The following is a 22,021-nucleotide window of genomic DNA, read 5'->3' as shown; positions in this document are numbered from 1 at the left end:
ATCGCATTGGTGTTCCTATGCTGCTTAGAAAACGAGAAATACCCATCTACGCAAGCGCTGACTGGCTGACAAGCACTGATGACGTAACTATGGATTCCCCCATGTACCCAGAATGGAGAAGCACTGCACTCAAACTATTGGTAGACGTTGGAGATACAAATATTTTTTATTATTTCAAGCACAAACATGATTATTGCAAGTAGCCATTTGGACTATGTCTTTTATTTATTATCAAAATTTATTTGTATCTCACTAGACATTTTCTTTTCACGCCTTTCAAGCCCTGGGGGAACAATTTATCACTTTATTGTATAGGCCTATATAATATATAATAATTTGGGAGTTGCAACAAGTCGTAATATTTGTCTGTATGAACGTATAGTCGTAATGTATACACCAAAATTGTAATGATTATGCTAAAATCGTAATGGGTGGCATCTCTGCAGTAGGTGTCTAACTTGTTGGCAATAAATTTACAGCATGCACTCCATTTGCTTTTAAAATTATATATATGTATACAAAAGTTAAATGTATGTATAAAATTCTTTACACTATGGAAATCATAGTATTGTACAGTTTTCTTCTTGTCAAAAGTACACTCAAGTGAAATCACTTGCTGAATCAAATTCAGTTGACAAGTCAGACTATCTTTAATCTAATATCCGTATATAATTCACTTACACTGTCACACAAGTTACTTCAGTTGTATTCTGAGCTTCTGTACTTATGATAATCGTCTGTCTTTTCATCAAAATCCTCACAGGCAGATTCAATTAGTTTATAACACCCTTTGATAACACAAGTTTTCTTGTCTATTTCAAACCGTTAATTTAATTCTAACATATCAACCATTAGGCCATTTACTCCTATAATGGTTAACTGTATGTTTTCTACCCTTTTCTCTTGTTTTTTTTTTTAACTCTCTTTCTTCTTGTCTGATCACAGCTACTTATGTGTATCACTGAAATCTTCTAGAAATTTTGACAGACTTGGCATACACAAATTAGCAAACACAATGTCTGATAGCCTCAAATTAATGAATTCTAAACACACAAACTAATTAATAATACATACACTAAACAGTCTTTTATATCTAGCAAAATAAAAAAACTGAAAATTAAGCTATAGTAGAACAAGTACAAAAAACAGAACATAAAGTATCATGAGAAAAACAGTAACATTGGCAAAACCCAAGGATATTAGAGCAAACAATAGCCAGGAATCTTTAAAGATAAAGAAGTTTAAGAAATCATGAGTTAATAAATAAAGAAAAATTTTTGGCAAATATATGTGTATGAATGTGGCAGAACCTTCTCTGAGAATTATTCTGAAATGTAAATTTACACAGATCACATGACCTAAGGATGAATAAATATGACATGTCTTACAAGTTCACTTTTCATGATGTGATAAATTCTGAAACATGTTGAAAACAGATTGGCCTGAATTTAAAATGTTTTATTTATGTATTGATTTTAATGTTACGAGTTTCTTACTTACCATTTTATACAAACATTTAGTCACCGTTTTATATGATGAAAAACCATGAGCATAAATTCTAAAACTAGACACAACACTATTACCTTTATGACTTGCAGTCTAAAACTTACAAGTTCTATATATCTATTGAGAATATGCAACACATTTCAAAATGTATAGTCTATTAGACATTGAAAAAGTTTTAAAAACAAAACACAGAGTGAAATAAACAAATCCTTATTCTGGACTTTTTGGTCATCTTTTGATCATACAAAATATCCAAGTTACTTCTGCCAGCACCATCAGAGTACAGTTTTAGAACTTAAAAACTTAAAATATGCAAAGGTTATTATAAGTGAAACCATAAAATTGAAAAATTATAAACTATTTGCAAAAGCAGCTAATTAACAAGTATTTACAAGCAGCTACATGTTTTCTAAATGCAAAATAACTATAAAAAATATATATATTTAAGAATTGAAAAGTAAATATACATAAAAGTTATTTGTTAACATTTAAATGGTGTTATTTAATAAAACTTTTAGTTGCATATCATTCTAATCAAAACTACACTGTAATCTCAATAACATTAGCAGATAAATATACTCACCTTTATTGGAATAATTGTTCTTCAAATGTGGCATTTCTACTGGTCCAGACACTTTAACAAGTTTACGTATGGCAACATCCTTAGAAAACTCAGCTAGACATTTCTGACACTGAAAAATAAATTAATATCACACATCAGTTTTGTAAAATCTCTCTGAATCCTGTTTTCAAACTAGCCCAACAAATGCACTTGACACTGTTAAATCTTTAACACTTATATAAGACCTCTAAACTTCTGAGTCTTCTAAGTATTTTGTACATTGGATTCTACCATAAAGAAAACAAAAAAGTTTTAAGATCACAAACACTAAAGTTATAATTTTCTATTACAGAAAATGTATTTCTGACAGTTACTTACCTCCCCTCATAAAAAAACTATTTTCATTTAGCGCTGCCCTTTATAGACAAAACTTTTTTTCATGTTACAAAACTTGCACTTCCACTTACCCATAACCATCATGGTTCAACTCTAATATATACATTGTCATGCAACAGTCCTTCACCAATAAGAATGCTACACATCCTCTTGATGCATGCAACTCTATTTGATTCTACCAAACAATCATTTCAAGTTTGGCCAAAAATGGAAGCACTTGTTTTCAGTGAACAGAAATGGTTGGAAGTGTGACAGGAGGTAAATACCAATTGGAAATATATCTTCAGTGCAGGAAAATTACAGCTTCTGACAAGACACATTATCTTTTCTCACATAAATAGCTAGAATCCCACTTTGAACTGGTAAGGGGACAAAAGCAAGGGAAAAAAGTCACCTTCAAAAGCATTTAAAGAGCACCCTAAAGGGTGAGGATATCCTTACAGTAGGAAATCATATATGGAAGACTTCTGTGAAAGTCATCTTGACCTAAGAAGGTCCATACATTGTTCTGTACTTTATTTCAATTAAAGTTTTAATACCCATACCAACCATCTTGAAAATACATTTAAAGCACTGTTTAATTTAGCTGAAGTTTATTCACCAACCATCCAAGATATGAAGACCCAAACACATTGTTCAAATATTTCTTTGTCTATTATGGTTGTAACAATATTTTGACAGCATCTTTTACTTGTTTACAGTTATCTGGTATTTCATTACAGTTAAAATACCTGTAATGCCTATTTATAACACAAAATGAGGGTGTATAATTATTAGTCTACAACTTTTATGTGTGGGCTATCCATTGGAAACAGGCAATAACATTTTATTTCAATGACAGTTGTTTTTTAGACATCTAATGTAACTATTAACATGTAGCTGTTTGCAACTAACATTTATAACTTTTATAGTTAAAGTTGGTATTATATTTTGGACTTTTGTTTGTCTTATTAGAGTACAAATTGAGTAGAGTTGGGTTTCTGTTTTTCATTATTATTATTTTTGCATATAGGGTTTACCATAATTACCTGAATACAGATCAGAGGTAAACTCTATGTGTGTGTTTTTTATAGCAAAGCCACATCAGGCTATCAGCTGAGTCTACCAAAGGGAACCAAACCCCTGATTTTAGCATTGTAAATCCATACTTACCACTCTACCAATGTGGGACAAACTCTCTTTGTTTTGTTGGTACTTTGAAAGCATAACTACTATAACAACTGTGTGTAAACAGTGACTGCATAGATAAATTAAAGTAGCTTGAGTCCTACCCCTTAGTTGATTGTCAGTTGTAAACAACTTAGTGAATAATTTAAGAGATGGGGTAGTGCCATCACTATTTTGGTGCTATCACAACATGCACCTTTTATTTTTATGACTAGCCTTATTTGTCAAACTTTTTAAATTTGTTATTGATAAATCCTCTTTTGTATTATGGTACTAATTCACAGTTGTTGCAATTCCATGTTTATGTTTATTTGTATATATGTATACTAAGCATAATAAATTCACATAACAAGATGAACATTTTTATCTCAATTCTGAAAAATATTAATGAAATTAAATAATGAGAGCCTAATGCCATTAACCCTATGGCTACTGGTTAACAATTTTTGGAGAGTTGCTCTCATCATGTTTCATTATGAAAATAAAATTAATTTATGAAATTGTATAAATTTGACAAGAATATCCCTCAAAGTATCTAGTTTCAGAAAAATAAAACAGTTAATTTTGTTTGTTTTGCTGTACTTTCTAACACAAAATGCGTTATCTAATGTAGTTATTTGCATTTGCACTATGAATAGTTTACCTGCAAGTTAATTTTTATATGATAAAAATACTAGTTATTACCTTACAGTTTTCAAATCTCATTTACATAATCTCTAGAACCTCTTAACTGATTATCAAAAGTATTTTTAAGATAAATGTTTACACTGCATCTCCAGATTTTCTCCTAAATCACTAACTATCTGTTATCATCAATATACAGTGCAATGGAATGTTTAAAATTAACAAGTGGAAATCTTCAAATCTTTGGAAAAAATCTACTAGGATAGTTGTATTTTTCTTATATATCATAATTTCAAGCCTTTATTGTTTCACTTATAGTTTTAATTTTCCTTTCATACTACTCATCTACTATCATTTATGCTCATGCACTAGCTGATACCTGCCTGGCTTTACAAAGGTATTTTGGCAAACTCTCCACAGAGGTGCGTTGCTAAAATAAGGTGGCACATACGTGTGCCATCTTGTTTATAACTTTTCAAAATATAGACAGTGAGTTAAACTTATAAAAATCATTTAACCATTCAACATAACTTTTAAAACAAACATAATATATAATCAACTGAAATATAAAAGACCTAAATAGAATTTAAATATCTTTCTAACAATAGCATATTTAGGAAAGAAACCACAGTATACACTATAGTTGATCAAGCAGACAATAACATGAACTGCAGTTACATGTATACTGAAAGAAAAATTGCAATTTCAAATTAACCACTAGTATAGTATAATAGACTTTGTTGTTTGAATTTTGCACAAAGCTACATGAGGGCTATCTGCACTAGTTGTCCCTAATTTTGCAGTGTAAGACTAGAGGGAAGGCAGCTGGTCATCATCACTCACCACCAACTCTTGGGCTACATTCTGTCAACAAATAGTGGGATTGATCCTCACTATATGACACCCCCACAGCTGAAAGGGTGAGCGCATTTGGTGTAATGGGGATTCAAACCTACGACCCTCATATTACAAGTCGAGTGTGCCTTAACCACCTGGCCATACCAGGCCATGTAGACTGAGCTCTTTATAACAACTATTTAAACTCGTGTCAACTAAAAACATATACATTGTAGATCTCAAAACAAAGTAGAGAAGGTGGGTATGACAATTGTCAAGGGTTGGAATATTTATATCTGTTTCTCAGACAATCCAAGTTGTAGACATTAGATCTCATGCAACAAGTAGGTCAAATATAAACACTTAGTATGTAGAAACTCCTATATGTCCCAGCTTGTGTGTCTAAGACAAAAATGATACTAAAGTATACATTTTTCAAAGTATGTGGATCACATGGTACAAAAACTATAGTTGAAGGATTTTTTTTAAAGGTTTCCTTTGAAACAAAGTAATTAAAAAACTTAGATAACATAAAAATTCAAATTATAATATAATGTTAACTTAATTTCCATATATTGATAGTAAAGTGGGTTTAATTAAACTTTAAATGTAATGTAGCACCATAAGCAGAAAGGAATTTTAAAATGGCACCAGAAGCCATTGGGTTAATGTCATGCTCCTATCACAGCTACAGTGAGTTACCACATTGTATGGCAAATCATTAAATAACCTTGTAATTTTTATGTGGTTACTTATATGCTTCAATCAGCAAAGTAAAATAAAAAAACTGTACGTTTGAACAAAAGATGAATTTTATTTCAAATACACTTAAAAATTACATGTCATAAATGCCACTATTTTGAATAGGTGAACAAAGAAAACTAATAACTTAATTTTTACATGCATGCATGCATAAGTTTAGAAGGTGAAATATAATTAAATACCCAAAATTTTTAGAGTAGACTACAAATGTTAAACTATGCAATAACATCTATACAAGCAACACTTAAGTTAAAAATCACTGTTATTAAAGTATTCAAGAAAGTACATTTAATACAGAATCATTTTCATCTGTTTAACAAATAGCTTCTTTAACAGTGCATGTCACAAGGTTTTTAGTGACTTACATTAAAAAATAAACTATTTTTTGTTTATGTTACACTAATCAGCATAGGATAAAAGTTAACATTTTCCTAAACTGAAAATGAACTTTAAACTTACTCTGGCCCATCAGGGGACACTGAGCTACTCAGGTGAACTACAAACTTCACCTGAGAACCCTGAACTTCAGAGAGCAGATGTACCATTTGAGAATAAAAGAGTTAACATTTTCCTAAACTGAAAGTGTATGTCCAATGATACTTACCTCCACTAACAATTCAGCTATTCTTTAACATTGGCTTTGCATGCCTAAGCACTGACATTGCATGCTCCAGTCTTTTAGACTGCAATTAAATGCCCTTGGAAATATCTAATTTGCAAATTTATCCACCCTTTTTCACTGTTCCTTCTATCCTGGTACTGTATATAAGCACCTCACTTAGATAATGTAATTGCTTTTTGAGACTTACACCAGCTCTTTGTGGGGAGGAAGAGTAAAAATAAAAGATAGTCATAGGAATTATTATTGGAAATACAGTTTCATTTTTGGAAAATATTACCTTCCAAAACATACTTACCATCCATTGACAACATAGCTAGAATCCTACATTTTGATGGTGGAGAGGCCAGTGCAAGCATGATCCATAAAGAAAGTGTCTGCATAGAACAGTGGGTCATGTAACACTCTCAGGCCTGAAAGGCCAAAACAAATTATCAAATTACAATCTATTGCACAGGTGAAAAATAAATATCAAAAGAATTGCAGAAATGGGTGTAGCCCCTTCCCTAATTGCCAGGGATCAGGATATAGCAAGACTTGAGAGATGTCCTACAAACACGCCAACTATTCCAACTTGTAACATCAACATGTCAGCAACCAAAAAATATCTTACACCAGGAGGTGTAAAATGAAGGTAAACAAACAGATAAAGGATGGTACAGGGTCTCTCTATCTTGTTACCTAATAAAAAGTAAGTCTTTCAACCTGAATCAAAAATTCAAGAAGAGGAGAAAGTAATTAGCCCCACTGACCACCAACAAAGGAGGAGTAAACTCAAAGATGACAAAGAAAAGCCCCCAAATCTCACAGATCCCAATGATAAAAAGAATAGGATACAAACTGGACTTGTGAGAAGCCAACTTGCTAAAGAAACGTGTCAGAAAACAGAATCCAAATTCTCCCCAGGATCAACAAAAAAGGCAAATTCAGAGATCCTAAGATAAAGTATCCCAGAGTAAATGAATGTCTCCATCTCTTAGCTCACACTGAAAGTGCCCCTTACCCAATCATAGAGATACTAGATAATAAAGGAAGAGTATAACAGGTTAGATTAACTGCTTTGCTAACAACAGTAATACAGAAATTCACATTTAATCTGGTTGTTGTTTTTTTGTTATTGTTGCTTTTAAATTGAAATTATACTAAAATAAACAAGATGGAACAAAAATTGCAATCCATAATGGGATGATACTTAACATTTCAGAGGAAACCATAACCAATGTTTTGTTAGGAAAAAAAGTGATTCCCTTATCCAAGTCAAGTGCTTATACAAGGTATCAGGAGGGGTGGAGAAATTTGTAAATTACATATTACCAAGAACTTTTAAGTGGAAAATAAAAGACTGGAGAATATGAGAACTAACACTTAGATAATCAAAGAACAGATGTATTGTCAGCAGATAAGTATGTTTTGGAAACGCTTCCATCTAGCAGTGGAAGCCTAAACTATGATGTTATAACATTGTGTCAGATAAGGCCTAACTGTCCCTTTACACAACTGAGAAGTAAAACTTCCAGCAAGAACTGCAAAATTTACAAAGAAAAAAAAACTAAAAATTTGCTCCCAAAACTTTTAGCCATTAAAAGCAACTGAAAAAACATCATGTACTTGAAAAAAACATAAGAAAAACATATCGAATGTAGCTTATTTCAAAGTGACCTCCTCTTTATTTTTTGTAGCCCATTTAAAGACTATGTTGATTACTGTTGGTTGGAAGTATTTTGTGAGCTAAAGTTGTTTTGTTAAAGCAAAGTTACTTTGAGCCATCAGCTACATCCACCCTATAGAATTAAACCCTAGACCCCAGTATTGCAAATCCATAAACTTACCATTGTTCCACAGGGAGACTAAAAAAATCAAACACACATACAAATATTCGTCTCCTTTTTACAAGGAATAAAATCACTGACAGTCTCACTGTCACCATTCAGGTAAAAATTAATTTTTATATAGCAATCTCGTTTTGTTACAGAGCCATCAAACATAAAAATTAGACCCCTCTTGCCACATAAACTTGTTGCATCCTCTCTTTGAGGAATTTTTTATAGTTCTCTCCTATATTTAATATTATATTATTTATAATCAATATAAAACCAAAGTTTTCACCTAACTAATGACATATTATGTTTACTTACTAAACACAGAATTGTCAACTTCACTTTTAGTACAAGCTTCATTCCAAAGGAAAGGATATTGACTAGCATGGATGAGTTTATGACATCTCATCTCATAGTTAGAAAGCCAGAAAAATCGTGATAGTTATGGGGCATAGACTGCTTTTTGCGTATTATTATTATTATAACTACTTTAGTTCATTATTTAATTAGATAAACAGCATTTAGTGCATTAATACCATCAGTACAAAAAGATTATGATTAAGTATCCTCAACAATTAACAGCAAAAAAAATCCTGGTAAGTACTTTATTTCTTGTTTTTCATGTTTATTATTTATTATTATAGAACTAAAATGTAAAAATAGGAATCTGTTTTGGTTAGTTAAAGTTGGACTAGGTAAAATACATAATAATAATAATTATAAAAATGTTTCAAAGACACACATGGGAGCAGCTCAGAGTAGCTCTGTAGGTAACGTAATTCAATATCATAAAGTGAACTCAACATTCCCCAAGTGATTTATAACTTATAATAGTGCAACTAATAGTTAGATATGGTTCAAAGGGCAATAAAACAATAACATTCAAGTATAAATAGATGTATACTGTTGTGAGCTTAAAGCAACTTAGGATTAGTGAATGTGATTCCATGTTACATTTTGAAGACACTCTAAATTTAAAAAAAAAAAGGTTAGTAAGATATTTTTTGATTTTTTTGGTGGTTACAAGGCTGGTGAAATAGACCAACCTTATAGTGTTGAACATTTGAAATGTATGTACGAGATTTTTGAATTGAAGTATTTTTAATCACAGCATGAAACTCGCATTTCACTTAGGTTAAAAAAAACAATCACAAACTGATCTTTTTTCAGTTTATTAAACATTCTTCACTGAAAAATATGATTTTTTGTACGTGAAACAATTATAATATTTGGAAACATGCCAAATTGTTTAAAGATATACGTACTATATTAAAAGTTAGCAGTATATCACAACTATAGACTTCAAACAATTACGAAGTAATTACGTGGTCAGTCAATTCAACAAGCCCATGTAAAGTGAGCTAATATACCACATTATTTAGAAACAAAAATTACCTGCAAAGCTCCTTCAGTCATTTCCTGAAATACTCTGGCATCAACAAATGGCTTGACCATACCTACAAAGGCCTGAGTGAAAGTCACACACACACACACACAGAGGAAAAAAAAAGATATAATAGATACCACTATTTAAAATAGCAATTTTCATAGAAAAACTTACATCACCAGATCATAAAAAACTTAATATTACATAAAAAATTCATATTGCAGAGTATATTTTTAAAATATTTTAGGCAAAAATCACTTGATTAGATTATAGAGTTATATAAAACTGTAAATTATTTTACTATTATATTACTAAGCAGTAGCATTACACTAATTTCGCATCTAGATTTGAATCACAATTGTGATTAAACATTAAATGTGTTGCTTCAGCTATGACAAGAGCCACAAACAGAAATTATGAGATACTGCCAATAAATATATTTGTTATTGATTTATGTTTCAGATAATTGCCCTCCCTTACCATCAGATCTGAAGAAGGGTGGTAACCTGAAACTCCACCTAACAGTGTATTAATATGATAGTTATATATTAAAAATGTATAATAATATTTATTATTTATTAGGCATTAAGAACCCCTAGAGATAACATTTGTAATTCTTTCCAGTAAGAGATGATTACCACCACCAAGAACTTAACTTTTAGAGGCATCTACTTCTAGGCCAACATTGTTGGTTACCAACAATTTTAGCAAGTAAAGAAAATCTTATAACAGATTAAAAAAAATATATATGATGAGACACATTTTTCTTTGACTGTTGAAAACATCAATACTAAAGAAAATAAGAAAATTACAATGTTTCAAATCCTTATCCTTAATATACTACCATTAATTGGTAATGCACTATAGTTAACCAATCACACTCCATAACTAAAAAATTAAAAGTGCTAACCTCAGTACTGTCCATGTCTTCCATACAGTACACTCTCTCTCGTCTACTTTTTTTCAAAGAGTCAAAGGTCAAATGAACTTTTGTTTTATCACTGCTATCCTATATATAAATACAAGTGTGTGTGTGTATATATATATATATATATATATACGTGTGCATGTTTAAAAACTCTCAAGCAAACAGACAACAACAAAATGAAACAAAATTGAGTGAAGTAAATGACAAAGATTTTTCTTTTCTTTTTACAGATCACTACATTACAATTTCAATACTTGTAATTTTTACAAATACAACTATATTAATTAATCAAATTTCATTTTCTACTAGCCACAAAATAACTGTGCCCATTTTTTGTAGTTATAATTTTCTGAGGATCTGCTAAAAAGAGAATCTGAAACTTTAGCAGTTTTAAGGTTAAAATGAATTTCAAATAGGCACTTATTTCTTAAATACTAAAGCCTTTCTTTGTTGAAACACTTTCATTCAAAAAACAAAACATGTCATTCATACTTCTGAATGTCCTTGAAGCAATGCAGAGCACGTCAACTTACTCATAATTATTCACTTTCTCGTTTTCTAAGACTTCTTGCACGTGGATCAGGAAATCTTAATAAGCTTTGTTTTCCCACCATAATTTAAATTTATATGTTACAGTAATGGCTGAAAATCACATATCAGAGGTAAGTACCTATTAATCCTAAATTTGAAAATTCAAACCTGGTCAACTTACCTTTAAAATTCTTAAAACCCAGAACACCCACGCTGAAAAGGAAGTTGGAATCAGAAACAGTTAAAATTATACAAAAGGTACAGATTAAAAGGTTAGAGGTTTGTCATGCAAATAGCACTCAAATAAAAATTTCTTCTTCTTCTTAGCAGAAACCATTTGAGAATGTTTGAATAGCAATCTCATATTGAATGTGGAAAATTTAATCTGATTATTACAGTCCCCATTACTTAAACGTTGTACTAAAAAAAACATAAGAACACATTAACCAAACGTATTTAGCAGCACCCTTTACTTGCTGGAGCAAATCATTATTGTAACAACAGGGAGCTATCATTTGTTCCTGTATTACTACAAAAATGTACTGAATGCCTATTATACAAAGTAAAAAGGAAGTGTATGACAAAATTTTTGGTAATACACATACTGATTTTAATATTGAATACAAAGATCACTAGTGTAGCTATACAATACACATTAGGGTGCGCAGCAGATAAAAAATAAAAATTAAAATGTCCCAATTTTTTTGCTCAGTTGCTCAGTTGTGCCACTGCATGATAAAAGAACATAAACAAAGCTTCATTTCAATCGCGAAGTATTTAGGGGTCGCGCATCCCTCGCAAAGTTCACTATCTTCCTTAAATTTACCCTACATTACATTGTTAATGGTAATTAAATTATTTAAAGAAATTATTTAATATTTATTGATTATACAATTAGCAAAAACATAAAAACTTGAAATAAAAATTTATTTCATTGAAGTTTTATCTTGCCTGTCCCCTTCGCATTATGTTCGCCGATGTTCTGCCACCTGAAGCATATACTGAAATTGATCTTCGTTCTTGGTGTGACCCTTTGCCGTAAACTGTTGAATTAAAGCTACTCCTCTTTCAGCTGCGTCATTTGTCACAAAAAGTTTCTTTACTCTGTCCTTTCCTTGTTTGTACTCTTTGAGGCTCCCACTCTTTCAGTGGTAATGATAAAATCGCTACTAATATCCAGATGGTAGAAAATTTCCTTTGTTGCCGAGGTAAAAAAATCTGGAAGTTTTCTGGAAACAGCATTGCTTGCAGCATCAACTGTTAAACATGGAGTTGGTCTAGGAGATCCTTTCACAGTATTCATATTTGAGACCATCTTGAGTTTGTCGCTATTCGTTACACCGTCATCAAAGAGCGCAAGCCCAACTGCAACCTTAGATAAATACCATAAATGCCGATTCATTGCCTTTGTACCAACTTCCTTAATCATGTGATTTTCATGCAATGCAAGTTCCTTGAGTAGTGTAAGGTCCCTTCGAGTTGCCACGGAAGCATCCTTAGCTGTAAACCATGAGAGCAAGTAATGTTTAGTTATAAAAACACACAAGTCGCCAAGTTTGCTGCAGAAATGTGCGTAAAATGAAACACGAGACGAAGCAGGCCGTGGTCGCAGTCTACCAAACTCCTCTTGGAACATCCAAATTTTTAGAGAATATATTGCTCGAGCCATCCATCGTGCACGATGTACAGCACCAGAAGTACAGAAAGAAACTGAAGAATGTCCGTGTGGAAGAGATCCAAGAAAAATGACAGCTAATTCCAAGAGCTCTTTATAATCATCCTGTGGTTGATAAGATTGAAGGAGATTCTGACAAAATTGAATAATATCATATTTCCAAGGCTGTATTCGGAGTGGCATTGTTTCTACTGCTGTTATGTACTTAGTTTTATTAATTTTAGGCCAACAATCTCTAAAGTTTAAAAACAAAGTAATATCTGGACTTTTTGATGTCTCTATCACGAGAGTAGAGAATACAGCGCTCACGTTCAAGTAACATTTCAATCCTCAGACAGACGCCAGATTTGGATCCTGAATTGGTCGCTGTGGTGTCAAAGCAAAGCGATTTAATTCTGTGTTTTGCATTCCATTCTACTAAAACTGATCCGATCTCAGAAGCTACTGAATTTGCATCCCCACTATCAATCTTGGACACTGAAAGAATCTTCCCTACACTTTCACCTGAAACTAAAATTGCCAAACATTCGATCTTCTCTCTGCCAACCAAGTCAGACATCAGCTTACCATCCCAATGTAATGTCAAAGGAACGTTTGGAGAAAAACTTTCCTTCAATTCAGCTGCTAGAAGAGTACGGTTAGTAATTCGTTTCCTCCTTACGGAACTTGGGCTAATGGCAAGATCCTCGATATTATGTCCAATATGAGCTGCAAAATGAAGCAAAATTGGCGCGGCTTTTCGGTCACTGATCTGGGTTCTGTCTAAAGCCAAAGCTAGCCTTTCACTAATACCAACTTTTCGTTTAGTTCTGGAAGCACGTTGTTATTTGGTGCGCATTGCGCAACCCCTAAATATTAATGTATTGGATAGATTTTTACGCTAGCATATTTTTTCATTGAATGGAATCAAATTATAAGCAAGCGACTGAGTGTCACAACTTTTTGTTTTTTGACGCACCCTAATACACATGCTTAATTAATTTCACAACAACGTTGTGATAAAAGGTAACTGATTGTAATACTCTCCCCCTTGTACCTTTTGTAAAAGTTGAAGGCTTGTATTTATTTTAATATCAAACTGTTAGTGTTACTCTGTTCTATTTTGCTATTTATTTATTCTTATGTTTATTAGGCATGATTAACTATTCACCAGTTTTATGATTAAAATTAAGGTTGTTTATCTGGCCTTAAACAGTGAATTTTAAATAAGAATTATTTTTAGGAAGTCAGCTGCAGTTCTTTTAATTGGTTCCAATGCAAGTTTCTTTAGCAGTGCAAGCTTGCTGTACAAGCTATATAAGCACTGCCATTGAATCAAATACGTGCAGATAAACATCGTATAGTTATTATTTTTATTCAACATATAAAAAAAATTACTGTTCTATTCTATGAATTTGTAAGTTATATGCAAATATTTTAATTCATATATACATATACAATCTGTAAAATAAAAGTTTTTCAATAAAATATTAACATTTTTCAAATGAAAATTTTTTTATAGATGTCTCATATATTTTTCCTTGCCTTGTGTTGCCCTCTGTATGTGCAATTTTTGCTAACACTAGACTTGGTTCTTCCACCTATCATCCCATTTATTCATCTATGTAAATTCTGCAGTATTTCCTTCACCATTTGAATGTAGGATTCTAACTATTACATAAGCAGAAAGTAAGTTATCATAGTGGAAGTTAGTATTTTCCAGAACTAAAAAGGTATTTAGAATACCTACTTACCCCCCCCCCCCCCCCCCCCTCTTCCCAGTGTCAAAGTAATGATTGTCCTCTACTGGGAAGTAGCTGCAATATGAGAGGGGTATGTCACACTCCTATTAGTGGAGGGTTGTAGCATGTTCATTTGCATGCTACAGCACAGCTACACCATGTGTACACATGTGATGGTAAGTGAAAGAATCAAGGCTAGTTGGTTTGCAAAAATTGTGCATATAGAGGACAGAACAAATCAAGGAAAGGTATTATGTGAGAGAGATAAGGTATCATATTGGAACTAAAATATCATGGTGCATCATCAGTAGATTATATAAAATGGTACTATTAAAAGTTCAAACACTGATCAGTGATACATTCCAAACTTTCAAAGGATGAAATCTATCCTTCATTACAGACCCCAGAGGTAGAATCAGAAGAGAAACCAAATTCAAAGATATTTAAAGAAATGGATTTCAGTGAGAATTGGTGGAGTGAGCAAACTTTACATAATGACTGTGCCTCAAAATAAACAAAAGAAAAACATTATTTTGTTTGTCCATCTCCATGGCAGGAAAGTAGAACTTAGGTCAGATCTTCAGATACATGTGCATTAAGTAAAATGTACAAAAGTAGAAAATTATGAATAAGTTTACATGAATCAAGGAGATTCAGAAATTTAAAGCACATGGTTGTCACCAGCTAGAGAAAAACTCAATAAAGAAAGGTTTAATGTACATTCAAGATTAAACTTGTTTGCTCATAAAAATTCTGGATGAAACCTTATTTTACTCATAAAATATTGCTTATATGCCTATTCTGATAAATTAATACCTTTTTCTCATCCATTTTTTCCACAAGAAGCAACGATCGAAGGTCAAGAGAATCTTCCAGCTCTCCAGTTAGAACATTCTTTTCCTTTATATACTGACCTGTTATACTGATAAACATGGTAACAGATTTTTCCCCATCCAATTTTTGCACAATAAACAATTTAGCTTCTGCATCTAAAAGAAACAGAGAAAAAACAATAACAGTTAATCCAAAGCCCCTTCATGAAACTTAAGTAGAATACCATAGCCTTTGAAATGTAAAAAGTGCTTTACACTTTAGCTTTTGTACTGGACCAAATTCCAAAGGAATTTAAGTATTATTTTAGGTCTTAAATCACATGGATTCAAAGATAAAAATGCCATAAGAATATTTTATTTTAACTTATGTTTTCCTGTACTGTTGTAAAATAATTAATTTTGTCTGGAATTTATTTTTGATATGTCCAAGTAAATTTCATTTTTATCTCTATACAACAATATTCTTACATAGTTTTTTCTTGATACTTATATACTCTTCAAAACAAGAAACGCAAAAGGGATATTTTTGTTATTTTAAAGAGAAATATATGTAATAGCATGACAAGCTCAGAGTACGTGATGTTACACGTGTTAAGGCACTGATTGTCAGACCAAAATGACAATAAAAGTTGTGCACTTTGAAAACAGAGGAAAACATCGGATTTTTTGCCAAAACGCATGCGTGTGTGTGTCCAATAAATTTGTTTGAGAGATCTGCATGTTCTGCAAGTGCAACATGTGCAAATTCCTATAAAAGTGACGGGTTCTCGGTTTCCATAGCTCAGTGTTAAGCCACCGACACGCAATACAGTTACGCCAAGACTGACTGAAGCACAATGCAACAACGCCATTGGTCGCTTGGAAGCAGACGAATCTCGATGAGATGTTGCCAGAGCTGTGAATGTCCACCCAAGCACCATCACAAGGCTATGGAATCGTCACCAACAACATGGATCAACTCATGACCGTCCACGATCTGGCAGACCTCATGTGACCACGCCCACACAAGATCGCAACATCCACTTACGTCACCTTCGAGATAGGACCACCACTGCGACGTCTACTGCCTCAACCATACCAGGGCTGCGTAGGATTTCCGATCAGACCATAAGCAACCGTCTACGAGATGCAGGAATCCGACCTCGACATCCAGTCAGAGGCGTCATCCTCACCCAGCAACATTGTCAAGCATGGCTGCAGTGAACTCGGGCACATTGGGTATGGCCTCATCGACGATGGAGGCATGTTTGGTTCAGCGATGAATCACGTTTTATGCCTCGTAGGCAGGATGGAAGGACCCGTGTTTACCGTCGTCGAGGTGAACGTTTTGCAGCAAACTGTGTGCAGGATGTTGACAGATTTGGTGGTGACAGCCCATGATGTGGGCTGCCATCGCCTACAATGCCAGAACAGACCTTTTGCACATACGAGGGAATCTTACGGCTCAACGATACATCGACGAGATTCTTAAGCCCCATGTGCAACCCATTATGGTGAACGTCAACGACGTTTTTCAACATGACAACGCCCATCCTCGCACAGCCCGACTAACCACTGTCTTCTTGAGCCACCACAACATCAATGTTCTTCCCTGGCACTCCAAATCACCAGATTTAAACCACATCGAACATCTTTGGGACAAGTTGGACCGACGTCTGCAACGCCGACAACCTCAACCACAGACTCTATCTCAGCTTGCAGCAGCTTTGCAGGCTGAGTGGACAGCCATTCCACAGGATGTGATTTGTCATCTCATCGCTTCCACGGGCAGGAGATGCCAAGCAGTTATTGATGCTCACGGGGGGCATACTCATTATTGACGTTGAGTGACTTTAAACTTTACCTAGTGAGCGTGGACTTCGCCTTTGCAGACTTTGGATGTTCAGCAGTGAATGTGCAAAGGTTCACACATCATACAGAACTACCCGGAATAAACTTGTTAACAATTTGTCTCATATTTTGCCTTTTGTGTTTCTTTTTTTGAAGTGAATATAATGTAATTATATTTCTTGTTTCACTATAATTTCAAACTTCTAAAATATTCAAAGAATTTAATTACAGCAAGAGAAATGGAGAATTCTAAAAACTACAAATACATAATACTATTGTGATTAAACAAATGATTCTCTTGAGCTTCTAATTTCAGATTGTCTGTAAGTATTATAACAGTCTGAAAAACTAATAGTGAGATGGATAAAACAGATCTATGAAGTAGAAATACAGTTGTGAAATAAGTGTTTGAAAAATGAATTGGTAGTCTTTCATCATCCAAGTAAATAGCGTAACAAATTCAATTTTCAAGCTATGATATGCATTTTCTAATGATCCAAAATCCAGAACTCTTTAGGCTGGCTGGGATTTTACAACAAACAGTATTAGTTGGAACACTATTTACATAAGTCATTTGTTACAACAATTGTTATTATGGTGTGAATGCCTTTGTAATTGGAATACAACTATCATACATTATTTTAATTCTTGTAAATCTCTAAGCAACCAGACAAAGAAGGTAGCTTTGGATTGAGTAAAATCTGTCACTGCCAATAGCTATTGCAAATACAGTGGATAGAATACTATTATTATACACTCTCCAATTCTTGAAAATCCCTAGAAGACTGGAAAAAGATTGTAGTGTTTAAAAATACTCCAATGTCTTATGATAATCAAAATTATAATCATGTTTCACCAGCATTGTAAATGGCATTCACAACAAAAAAATAAAGACAAGTCAAAGCTTGCTAGACTGAGTACTTATGTTAAACATTTTCCAACATTATTCATGCATATTTCAAACCACAGTACACTCTACTCAGCAGTTCAAAATTAATTATAAAGACCAACAGACTTAATAGCTTTGCAATAACAAAAGACAGAATAGTTGAATTAACTGAGAAAAAGTAAGTAATTAGAACCCTTACTTTTTGGTCAGTTGGTTATTTTCACAGCAAACAACATAATGATAATCTCAATTTATTTGAGAGAAACAACAACTTTTGGTTAATTGACTATTGGAATAACCAAATATAAATACAATAAAAAACATTAATTTTAATCATTTAATTATTTTCATGTTAATGATTAACTGTAATTCTGATTGTTTATGAGACACTAACTGATGTAATTACTGGCCATAGTTAACTGATTATATCAATAAAGTCAATCAACTCTTCTTTCAGATACAACTTAAATATCTTAGTAATACATAAAGAGTAATGTATATAACAACTACAACCTATAGAAATAACTATCACAAAAATGCCTAAATTTCCCATCAGAATTTAAAGAATAACAGATATTGTTAACTCAAAATCCATGTATTTGTAAATGAAGTAAGTAAACGATTTGTGTGCTAATTAAAGAAACAAAAACATCAGAAGTTAGAGAGCTTCAGGCAAGAGGGTGACGAGTTAAAATACTCACTTCTTTGAATACCAGTGAGCTCTTCATGTAAGCCAGCACATACTATCTGTGGCTTCAGGCTGTCTCAGAAATTTCACAACAAATTTAACTAAAGCTGATATATTAAGAGGTCACACTAAGAGTAGAAAAAAACAACAACAAAAAAACAGAACCAGTAGAGAGGTTGCCAGGCCTTGAAAACAGAGTAAAGAAATGTATGAAGTAATGATATTTTCTTGTTGAAATGAATCCTTCAATATGCTCTGTTCAAGATTCTGAAGTGTTCACAGTTGAAATGTTAAAAAATGTTTCAATAAAAAAATGTCAAATCAACTACTTAGTGTCCTAATAACTTTCAGGTGTGTTGTTAAGTACAAAAACAATAACTACTCAAAATTAAAACAAATGATGAAAGAAAAAGCACATCCTCATCCTAACAAATGAAATGACTTTCAAGTAAATTCAACAGTTTTAACTGTCCACAAATTCTGCAAAGGTACAGGAAGGAGTTAAATTCATAAGTAGCTGTAACAGCACTACTTGTATATATAAACTATCATTAAAATGTTACAAGTATATTCAATGTATTATGTTAAATCGTTGCAAAAAAATTTCCTCCTCGAGTGCCTTTATAATAAGGCTGTTAGGTTGTAGAATTATATACATTGAAGTAATATTTAGAAGCCCATCAATAAAATTAAATGCTACATTAGAAAAAAAATCACTCAATACTTTTAGAACTTAAATATTCCTTTTATGAAAACTACTCCAATACATGTCTGATACTGCTTGGATGATTTAACAGTGATATACACCTGTGTGCAGGTCATACAGGTGTAGATGGCTGTCTCATATTTTGCTATTGATTGGATTTACACTATAGTAATAAGAAAATAGTCTATAGACAAAAAAGTTGCTTAGCTACTATTCTAGTACTTGTACCATGTGAGAGATTTTATCTTCTCTTTAAACATCTGAAGTATTTTCTTTCTTGCTTATAAAGAATTTGATGTCATTTAAGGGACGAGAGTGGTACATTACTCTTATAACTTATTTTAATGGTGTTGAGTTGAACACTGATTTTGCCACTGTTGAGATTAACTGTTATTTTTGGGGAAATTAACTGTTTTTTAGATCTGAGTCTATTCTACTGTTTGGACAATAAACTAGTGGTATCACAAATGCATATTTTATTTGTTTGCATTTTGCAAATTGAGTTTAAACAATATGTATGGTAAGATAAATGATAAAAAAAACATACTCAGTTGAACACCACTACGATAAATTAAAAGACAAAAACAGGTACATAGAAAAACAATTTAAAAATTTTAGAATAAAGTAAATAACACTATCATAATACCATTGCTTGAGTTGCATGAACATTTCTCAACATATTGTATGAGTTTCTTGTTTTTGATCCTTTTAATTTCTAACACTACATGATACCTTAACATCATGAAATTAATAAGATGAAAACAGTTTACAGTAACAATGTTTGTTAGAGACCAAAATAACAGGAAGAGTATAATAAAAACTAGGCAAAGGCAATTCAAATCTTTGACATGTAATGTACTTCAATACACAAATCCCATAAACTGTCCACCTTCTTAGGTATACTTTATTACACTCAAAGATGTAGTTTTCTGACATCTTGTAAGTTACCTAAAAAAAAACAACCCATAAGCAAATATATTATCAAATTATAATGTATTTTTCTTTAAAATAAGATGCTGTGCATTTAACGTAAAGCCTTTCAGAGATAAAGATTTAGGCTAATCAGCAACAGAAAATATGTATTACCTTAAGTCAACTGAAGAGCAAAATCTATACATAATTTTTTTAGGCACTGAAATAATATGTATGTGTAATTATAAATCTCTTGTCATTGTGACAATCTAACAAAATTAAATATCTTACCATTATCCCAAATGTCATCTTCAGCAGACAAAATATTTCCTTCATCTATGGATGTTGCTCTGTTCCAAACAAGACCAGCATCATCACTACTGCTTTTTGATTCCACATAACACTGGTTATCTGAAGCACTGTTAAAAGCTGAGTCTTCATCCTGTGAGGCAACCTGACATTGTTTCTCATCATTCTGTCCCTTTTTGTCACAATAACTTAAAACCTCAATGTCTTCTGTAGTTTCTACAGTTTTATTTTCTGTTGAAATTTGTTCTTTACCAGTGTTTTCTGTATTTTTATTAACAACATTATTGATATTACCATTAACTACTTCATCCACTTGCAGAATTTGATTGCCTACTATGACTGCAGAGTTAGTTATGTTACCAAAAGGACCTTCTGTGGAAGAAACATCTATTGGACAATATTCCAGTTCTACTTGGAGTGGTTTTATTGGTTTATCTCTTTGAATTGAAGAAAACATTGGAGTGCTCTGTGCCTGAGGAGTTCGGTTTTGTCCCATATTTCCTATAAGCCATTCTGAATCCAAGTATTTTCTTCTTTTCTCAAGGGCTATTTTAGCTTGAAGGTGGACTGCCAATTGGCAACTTGGAACTAAAAATTAAAAAAAAAAAATTCTGATATAGATGTTTACAGGATAAAAGTCCATTACACTTTAAGGTTACTTTATAAAGATTAAATCTATTTCGATTCCACAAAATAAATAAATAAAAAAAATACAGAAAAATCACAGATGCTAACTTCACAGAGAATTTAAAGATAATATTACAGGCATGTTTGAATAAAATTTCAATGGCCTTGTTGTCAGTTCATTATTTTTGAATAAATCAGTTTATCAACAAGCCATTAGGTGACTGTTAAGGCCTAAAACTTTAACTTAGTATATCCTCTATATAAAAGAGATGGAAAAGAAACATATAAATGAATCAAAAAAGCATAGCACTACATAAGAAAGCTTCATTTACATTTAACTCATGAAAATAAATGTATATGTTTCCACTTTTACTGAAATATACTATCAGATTCAAAAGTTTATATATGAACAGTTTTAAACCATATAAATGTAATAATTATACACAATGTATTTTTGCAACAGTTAAACAAACTGCAAGGCATTTTGAGATTTGTATTGCAAGATGTTTGATATAACACAAATTGGCAAATGAAAATATACTACACACATACATTTCAGCAAACACATTTTTTATTGATAAGTGATTCATTACTACTTGATCTTTAGCAATAATAAGATTCTTAATGCTGTTTTATAGATACAGTTACGTTTATTGACACGTGTATCAAAGAAATAAATCCAATGTTTAACAGTA

The 22,021-nt window shown here is 32.3% G+C and overlaps 1 protein-coding gene across 9 annotated transcripts in view; it reads right to left on the bottom strand.

Annotated features, from left to right (window-relative positions):
* The window catches only part of LOC143237455 (uncharacterized), a 79,476-nt gene that overhangs the window by 26,320 nt on the left and 31,135 nt on the right, over positions 1-22,021 (bottom strand). For all 9 annotated transcript variants that reach the window (XM_076476721.1, XM_076476723.1, XM_076476724.1 and 6 more), the window contains exons 11-15: positions 20,682-21,287; positions 15,349-15,521; positions 10,588-10,686; positions 9,686-9,757; positions 2,090-2,198 (exon numbers count right to left, since the gene is read on the bottom strand). In XM_076476721.1, coding sequence (XP_076332836.1) covers positions 2,090-2,198; positions 9,686-9,757; positions 10,588-10,686; positions 15,349-15,521; positions 20,682-21,287 — 1,059 coding nt within the window. The remainder of the gene's footprint in view (positions 1-2,089; positions 2,199-9,685; positions 9,758-10,587; positions 10,687-15,348; positions 15,522-20,681; positions 21,288-22,021) is intronic.

This window comes from Tachypleus tridentatus, chromosome 13 (assembly GCF_004210375.1).
Source record: "Tachypleus tridentatus isolate NWPU-2018 chromosome 13, ASM421037v1, whole genome shotgun sequence".
Classification (NCBI taxonomy): domain Eukaryota; kingdom Metazoa; phylum Arthropoda; class Merostomata; order Xiphosura; family Limulidae; genus Tachypleus; species Tachypleus tridentatus.
Note: the sequence above shows the minus strand (reverse complement) of the source record. Positions and strands in the feature narration are given on the sequence as shown.